Source organism: Aulostomus chinensis, chromosome 5 (assembly GCF_037954235.1).
Source record: "Aulostomus chinensis isolate RoL2024-O1b breed Wild chromosome 5, RoL_Achi_v1.0, whole genome shotgun sequence".
NCBI lineage: Eukaryota > Metazoa > Chordata > Actinopteri > Syngnathiformes > Aulostomidae > Aulostomus > Aulostomus chinensis.
Genome location: NC_141324.1, coordinates 15,869,834 through 15,878,581, shown reverse-complemented (window position 1 = coordinate 15,878,581; position 8,748 = coordinate 15,869,834). Strand labels below are relative to the sequence as shown.

Below are 8,748 nucleotides of genomic sequence, written 5' to 3'. Positions count from 1 at the left end.
TTTCTTGTCTGGTCTTAGTTTTAAGCTAACTTCAGCTTTTGGTGGTTGTTATAAGCTACTATTATTTTTTTAGTGTTTGTGCTTATTTCTAAGTTGGTGTAATTCTTAGTTCAAACCTTATGTTTTCTTTAGGTATTCTTCTGTTCTTGTTATGTGTTCCTGACCGCCTACTTGAAAAAGTACATTGAAACAGCTCTCAAAGTCCAAGTTGTTTGACTCTACACGGACTTCTCAGAGGACCAGTTCTCTGTTATCAAATGAAAATGACAGCAGACACTGAAAACATGTCATCAGTGATAACACAACAACTGGGGCGGCGACCGCAGTGATGCGGGCACTAAACCAGTCTGTTGTGTTGAAGAGGGAGCCTAGCCAGAAGGCGACGCTCTCGATTTACCGCTAAATCTACATTCCAACCCTCACCTATGGTCATGAGCTCTGGGTAATGACCGATAGAACGAGATTGCGAATACAAGCGGCCGAAATGAGTTTCCTCCGCAGGGTGGCTGGGCTCTCCCTTAGAGACAGGGTGAGAAGCTCAGTCATTCGGGAGGGGCTCAGAGTAGAGCTGCTGCTCCTCCATGTTGAGAGGAGTCAGTTGAGGTGGTTCGGGCATCTGGTGAGGATGCCTCCTGGACGCCTCCCTCGGGAAGTGTTCCAGGCATGCTTAACCGGAAAGAGGTCCCGAGGCCAACCCAGGACACACTGGAGGGATTATATCTCTTGACTGGCCTGGGAACTCCTCGGGATTCCCCCAGAAGAGCTGGTGGAAGTGGCTGGGGAGAGGACAGTCTGGGCTTCTTTGCTGAGGCTGCTGCCCCTGCGACCCGGACAAACCTGATAAAGCGGAGGACGACGACAACAACACCTAAAAGTCATTTCTAAGTATTTAGTTATTATATTTAAATAATGCATACACAGTCACGTTTTAAAATGTATTCTGCATAAACATATATGAGAGGCATATCACGACTGTGATTAGGTATCTGGATACAGTAAACAGTATCTGAAAGTTATCATCTGCTTCACGGTAGTTTTTATGAAAATATTGAAGGGGAAATAAATGAAAACAAAGACACAACATTTACTGATTTTTGTAAATCATCTATTGGTGTAGTTAGAACACTTCTGAGTCAGAAGTTCTCAGTTCTGAATTGTCTGGACTGTAGCCTGGTTCTAAACTAAGATAATTTTTTTGGTTTTGGGTCTTTCAAAAGTCAGCACAATTAAATTTATTAAATATCTTTTGTTTTGGTGGTATACTTGAGGTGGCCACCTTGTGACAAAACTTGACAATCAGCAGTATTTTGAGTTTGGGACTCCCCCTTGAGAGCCTGACCCCTATAATTTCATCTAATTTGGAGACTGTAAATCAACAGTTTCAATGTGAAACTAAATTTGGGAAGATTATCTGTCATGTGTTCAGAAAATGCAGAAACTTTATCAAATAAATATTTATTGTCAAATTAATTCTCAATGTTTAATACCTATCAAATCTAAAGCAGGAACAATCTTCTCATGACATCACCTCTCAGTCACATATTGTTCAACTGAAATGAGTTTATAAACCAAGTGTTCCTCTCTGTCCTTTCACCCCTGCCGATCTCAGGTAAGATCCCTTTTATTGTGGGCTAAGTCCAATAACTTATCTGTGGCTGTCCAAGGAGAAGCTTCTGTAATCTCGTTTTACAAATATGTGGTTTCTCAGTGTCGTATCTGTTTGACGAATCAGGTGAGGGTCCAACCAATGAGCCTGAGCCGCAAATCAGTTTTGCAAGCCTCTATGTGTAACATGTCACTGAATGAGTTCTTACCCAGTGTAGTAAAACCTGTCCTCAGCCTGGACTGAGTTGGTTATTTGCTTCCACCCTCAATCACGCCAGGTGAGAAGATGAAGGACTTTGATGAAGTCATCTCTTTTTTGGGTGACTACGGACGCTTTCAAATTCTAATAATATTTTTGCTGAGTTTAAGTGCAATTCCATGCGGCTACATGGGGTTGATTGTGGTTTTTGTTTCGGACACGCCGGAGCATCACTGCAGACTGAAGGGGAACTCCAACCGAAACAGCACAGATGTGCAGGGTTTCCAGGAACAAAGCGGCTGGATCGGACCTGACAGCTGCTCTCGGTACACGCTGGACATGAACCGGACCCAGACTGCAGAAATGAGCAACGACACAGAGCAGTGTCTGGATGGATGGGCCTTCAGCAGTGAGAGACACACGATTGTGTCCGAGGTAAAGCACCAGGGACTCCCATTGGAGTTTCTCAAAATTAACCTTTTGCCTGTACTTCCAATATAGTTATACATGTAACACTCGTCAGAATGTCCAAATGGTCTATTGTCAAGGGAAAAAACAAACAAACAAACAGTGCACCCTTGTCGACAGGCATGTTGAGGTTATCTTATAATGCAGGAGTAAACTCTCAGTGTCCTTTGGCCTTGAGGAGAACAGTCCCAGTACATTTTTAGCGGAGCCAACGTGTTGTGAACCGAGTGATTCAAGGTTGTAAAATGGGAATTTTCATTAACTACTATGAATTTCTGAGGGGTGTAAAATTAAATAGTCATGTTTTGAAAATATTTGAAAAAGGAAATGATAAGCCTTTTTTTAAATCCGGGATTCTAGTTTAATTTCAAGGTTAAACGTAATGTGTCTTCAAAATGGGATCAGAGAGAAAACACTTAGCTTTAAAATACCGTCTGTCGGAGCGGTTTTCATGCGTATTTTGGGTATTTAACGTCATGAGAATAGAAAGAGCATTGAATGGGCTGAGAAAACAAAATGTTGCTCCATAGTATTTAAACCGTAGATATTATCAATGTCTCTTGACTTAAAGAGATAAGATGTATAAATTAGACCAGCTGCAATTCTTTTAAACTGATTAAATAATTTATATATGGATTCGCTGGATTTGCTGGAGGACTGACGCTCTTTTCCTTCGTTAGATCACATTTCACGATAGTGAGAGGAGAAGAACTTGACTAATTGTCTTCCGTCCTGTGAAATGCAGTGGGACCTGGTTTGTGACAACGCCTGGAAGGTCCCTTTTTCCACCTCGCTGTTCTTTGTTGGAGTCTTGTTTGGATCTTTCATCAGTGGTCAACTGTCAGACCGGCAAGTCAAGTTTTTTTTTTGTTTGCTGTTGTTTTTTTTGCAGGAGGCTAACATTCTTAACAGAGAAGAGACACGTGGAGTGACGGAATAGAAAAGCGACGTTGGCCAACGATTTGCGTTCAGATGCCCTCAAATTGTCGCCGTCACTGGGACAAGGGCGAGTCTGCGGGATCGTCAGAAAGACTCGGAGGATACAGCACGACTGTCCTACAGTTATTTATTTATTTATTTAGTTATCCAGAGAGAGAGAGAGAGAGATCTATCTGTCCGTTCCTCTTTTTTTTTCAGCCAAAACATGCACAATCACCCCACCCGCTCATTTGTGGTTGGGACGGAACTACTGTTACTCTGGCGACACGGATGAGCAAAATACCTAATATACCATGTATGCATCACACTGGAGGAAATCATGTTCTATCCAACCCGTAGACCTGCAGGTCTGTATTACAGTTTTTCTCAATTGCTTTGATGCATTTCTTGGAACAACCTGCACAAACAGCACAACACAGAAGAAAACCTGCAATGGCCTGTTTGAAATTCTTTAGTTTATCTCTTATTCATTTCACGAGGCTGCATTTGCTGTGTATGAAATATGTCCGTTTCAACAGTAGCTGCACACCACTGCATGCCATAGCTTTCAAGAGATTGGATAGAATTCCCATTTGAGATTTTACAGTCCTGCTGGTACTTTAGGGAAGCTCATAGCACAAAGGTTAAAAACACGCGTTGGTGTGGAAGGTCCGTGAGATGCGGCTCTTTGCTACTAGATAACTAGTTTAGCCCCCCTCAGCGCTCTGGAAGCAGTTGACAATGCAGAAAAGAACGGCGCAGAATCATTTAGTTGATTCAATTCTTTTGCATTCAAAAAAGAAAAATTGCTTGTCTTACATGCACATGTGACTGGATGAAGTAGAGATGAACAACTAGTTCTGAGTGTTCCAAACACAGCAAAGCCACTGAGATAGACGCTGCCTGCTGGATTGTCACAGTACCGGTCAGGTAGGTCCCACCTACTCACATTTGTGGGTTGGATTTGGGCCAAAATGGAAAATCAAATTCTCAAAAAAGCTACTGCCTGCCATTTTGGGTAGTTCTTTTCACATGATGCATAATCAAAACTTCATTTTTATGGTAAGTTTTAATCAGCATTTGTTCTGCTGCTCTGACTGAAATACTGGTGGGCACTAGAGCCTATAAACTCATGCTAGTGAGTTTTATGTACCATCAGAAAAAAGCCGTATGCCAAATTCCCATAACTGTGATTGTTACAACCTGTAAAAATGAATAAATGAAACAGTTCTGCATGCACAGATCCTGGTTCCAAATGACATCACGGGCGCAGGATGGGGGATGTCTGGGCTTCATTGGTGTACAGTGGGAGGAGGCCGACCCCTGTGGCGCAGCTGTAATATACAGTCTATGGATCTGGATCTCTCAAGCATTTAATTGATTTTAATGACAGCAATTAACCACAAATATGTCTTCACTCACCAAAATATCGTTTTAGCTAACTTTTAAATGCAATGTTATTTTAGAATAATTCTCAGAGAGGAACTGATAACCACAGATGTGTACACACTGGTTTTTTGTTTGGGTTTTTCCTCATGTTTCTGTTTATCGTCCAGGTTCGGGAGGAAGCTGGTGTTTTTTGTCACCCTGGCCTTGCAGTGCGTCACTGCCTTGATTCAGGCCACCTCGGTCAACTGGCTCATGTTCTGCACCCTCAACTGTCTGAGAGGTCTGGGTCAGATATCCAATTACATCGTGGCAGTGATACTGGGTGAGACTGCACAGAAGAGTCCATGAACTCTCCAGTATCTGGTCTGTGATCAGTGGTGAGGTTGTGAAAGTGTTCTGGGTCTTCCTCTTGGTCAGGGTCGGAGATGCTGAGTCAGTCTGCCAGGATGAGCTACACTCTGCTGTGCCACAGTGTAGGTTTCGGCGTCGGTTACGCCTTGTTGCCAGTCTTTGCCTACTTCATACGTGGCTGGAGGATGCTGCTGGTTGCTAGTGCGATTCCCAGCTTTCTCCTCATTCCAACATGGTGGTAAGTTTGGTGTTGCATGTGTATCCTCCATTGGTCCTGATGACAAGGATCCTAGTTTGTAACTAAATTTTGCCATCACTCGTACTTGTACAGACTGCAGTCAAATCATCTTCAGTGCAGCTGTAAATTAGCAGCCTTGTCAAAATAAAATCTATACTTGTGGCCTTAAACCCTCTCCTGTACAACAGCGCTTTACATTTTAGAGAACATCTCAAAATAAATGCTGCACCTTCACCATGTTTTAATCCAATTTTCAGTCAATTTCCATGTAAAGTCTGTCTCCACTATACCATAAAAAGCTGGTCTAAATTAGCTTTCAGTGACCCTTGTTGTGTAACCCTACCAATATTTCATCTAGACCCAGGATTCCTAAAAGTATTGACTTATCTGGTTCCCTGCTCAGGGTGATTCCTGAGTCTCCGCGCTGGCTCTTGCAGAGAGGTCGGTTGGAGGAGGCTGAGCTCGTCATACGCCGCGCTGCCAAAAAGAACCGAGTCCCTGCCCCTGAGGTCATCTTTAAGGCTGGCGAGTGTGCTGAACTGATGGTACTTTGTGAATCTTTACTCCCTACACTGTGAAAGTTCTACTGTTGTCGAATAAAACAGACTTTAGACATTTGTTATCAGGCAGTACTTTAACTGAACACACATTTTCAATGTGATCGAAGTGTTCTGGTGCCTTTCATGAATGTCTGATCCAGCAGAGTAATGGTGGAGACGAGCAGACATACACCTATCTGGACCTGATACGCACACCCAACATGCGTAACATTACAATGCTGGGTGTTGTCATATGGTAATATGGAATCTTTCTTTAACTTTCAGCCACAACAACTGGTACAGCTTTATGAGTTCTTTATCCCCATCGCCTGACCCGTTTTTAGCACGGCTTCGTTAAAACAGCACTCAGCACTTCACCAGTACAAAATCAACATCTGACTCGCTGAAGATGGCCGTTACCCACACATCTGCGCAAAACAGATGTGGAGCAGCATTAAACAGAAGCGTCCAATGATCAAAACAACTTTCTGCACACAGTAACACCTCCAACGTGACACTCCTGAATGGCCGTCACGTATTTATCATTCCTACGTCTACATTATACAGACGTAACCACCTGCTGGCGCTGTGATTTCCTGTTTTCATGTGGTCATGATTACATCCACTAGATGGCATCCGTCACCATTTGTAATCACGACCCATCCGCTGGTTGTAGGAAGAACAAGCTGCCTTTTTGTAATAATATTGAATTCTATTTTGTTTATTTGTATGTTGGTTTACAATGAACTTTCCTTCAACGTTGCAGGATGAGCAGTGCGATGGTGTTCTATGGCCTCTCTCTGAACACCAGCAACTTGAATGGGAACATTTACCTCACCTGCTTCATTTCAGCAGCCATTGACATTGCTGCTTATGTAGCCACTTGGCTCCTGGAGACGCGGCTGCCGCGACCCACCCTCCTCTTCTCCTCGCTCACTTTCTGTGGCGTCATGCTTCTCATCATAAAGCTCGTTCCTGAAGGTCTGTATTTACCTCTGAGACAATAATCAGTGGATATGTGGATCTGCCTTTTTTTAATATCAACATTTTTTTATTTATTTTTTTGCAGATATGAATATGACGTTGCAGGCGTTAGCCTTAGTAGGAAAAGTGGGCGTGTCTGTGGCCTACTGCTTCATCTATGTGATTTTCACTGAGCTGACCCCCACAGTGGTCAGGAACATGGGCTTAGGGATGTTCTCCACAGCTGCTCGCATAGGCGCCATTATCTGTCCCTATGTCATCTATGTAGGCAAGTGTGGCTTTGATCTTCTGTCATATTCAGAAGCTGAAAAATGTTGTTTGAACCTGCAAACTAGTGACATATTATTTACACAAGTGTATCATTTATGTCTTGGTCTCACTTGGAGAGTTTGTTTTTCTCCCCTGCGTGTCCTTCTGTTCACTGAACAAACCAGTGACCTACATCTTGCTCACACTGACATTTGGACTCAGAATATAGCATCCAAGCAAAGGTTGAGCAACAACAGCAATAATGACAGATCTGCTCTTGTGCATGATTAGTTACAGTTACTTCTTTCATACTTTCTACTTTGGAAAAGTGTATAAAATCTTTTTGATTGCTAATCTTGTCTCGTCTTATTTCAAATTCAGTTATTGATGATTGAACATATCATTGTTTAACCAAATGAATGGATTTTTTTCTTACCTTTTCTTTGCAGGAATTTACGTCAGGATTCTCCCATATATTATTTTTGGCACAATCAGCATCACGGCGGCTGTTGTTAGCATGTTGCTGCCAGACACCAGAGACTGCAAACTTCCTGACCTTCTCAGCCAGGCCAAGCCCATTCGAGGGAATTTTAATGTACGGGTGTTTGAGTGTAATGATGTGTGAAGAATGATCAACAGAAGTAAATATCACCCTACATTTCAAGCAAAGGATCGCTCAGAAGTTCTATAAACAATTTGTCCCTGCGGCCTACTTGGGCCTGACATACAGTAATTACGACTAATTAATTTACTAACTAATCTAGTAATTACTAGAACTGTATTTTAGTGTCATACGCACATTCTTTCATGCAGTACTTTATAAAGTACTTTTTCAACTGGCTGTGTGATTTTGAACAGCTCTTCTCTCTGTTTCTCTCTCTCTCTGTTAAATTAGAGATGTTGCTTGCAAACGGAAGCCACAGAAATGACTGAAGTACGTACAGAAACGAACAGGAGCGCCCTCTGCTGAACAAGAGAACATAAGACAAGAGCAAGAAACCAGCGTGTTACTACAGCTGTTTGACTTCCTCCAAGCTTAAAGACTTTGAGTCAGTTTACTTTATCAGTTTTATTTTGTAGGAATAAGTTAAGACTCACTGTGTTGCAGCCTATATTTTTATTCTTTGATTTTATTATCACAGTAACAGGATGCAGATACAGGATGTTTATAATTGACTCTTATCACCTCGTCGAAGGAGGTCATGTTGTCTGTGGCATTTGTTTGTTTGAGAGCAGGATTCCACAAAAACCTTTGAGGCCAATTGTTACTAAACTTTGAACTCAATTTTGGGAGAAGAAGTCATAGTGCTACCTGGTAGCAGCACAAAATGGGTGCAAAGGACCAAAACTGAAACTGAATGGTGGGCCACAGGCCAAAAGCAAACATGTGCTAATCAAATGGTTTGTGTGTGTGTGTGTGTGCGCGTGTGTGCGTGTGTGTCTCTCTCTTTGCCTCCTTCAAACTGATATTACTTTGTCACCAAGTGATGTATTTTTTAAAGGATCTGAGACATTTTACATAAAAACAACATAAATAGTGATACTAATGTATGTTTAATTATTCAGTTTTTAATTTGATTATGTCCATCCATTTTCTAACGCTTATCCTGTTAAGGGTCATGGGGGTGGAGCCTATCCCAGAGGCTACGGGCGAGAGGCAGGGTACGCCCTGGACAGGTCACCAGTCCATCACAGGACCAACACATAGAGACAGACAACCATTCACACTCACAGTCACACCTACAGTCAATTTAGAGTATCAATCAGCCTCGTCCCCTCTTGATGTCTTTGGACTGTGGAGGAAGCTG

At 42.4% G+C, this 8,748-nt stretch overlaps 1 protein-coding gene across 5 annotated transcripts; it reads left to right on the top strand.

The window, feature by feature from the left end:
* The first annotated feature begins 207 nt into the window (after positions 1-207).
* On the top strand, positions 208-8,464 carry LOC147261444 (solute carrier family 22 member 21-like). Of its 5 annotated transcripts, none has more exons than XM_086203456.1 (11): positions 208-885; positions 1,884-2,239; positions 3,018-3,121; positions 4,747-4,901; positions 4,997-5,168; positions 5,572-5,713; positions 5,869-5,963; positions 6,474-6,688; positions 6,777-6,959; positions 7,390-7,535; positions 7,836-8,464. In XM_086203456.1, the coding sequence occupies exons 2-11, from the start codon at positions 1,892-1,894 to the stop codon at positions 7,908-7,910; spliced, it is 1,635 nt and encodes a 544-aa protein (XP_086059582.1). In that variant the 5' UTR covers positions 208-885; positions 1,884-1,891; the 3' UTR covers positions 7,911-8,464. The 5 variants fall into 5 exon arrangements, with proteins under 5 accessions (XP_086059582.1, XP_086059581.1, XP_086059584.1 ...); XM_086203455.1 differs by having other exon boundaries at positions 208-1,609; XM_086203458.1 differs by having other exon boundaries at positions 209-1,925; positions 2,044-2,239.
* Positions 8,465-8,748: the final 284 nt, after the last annotated feature.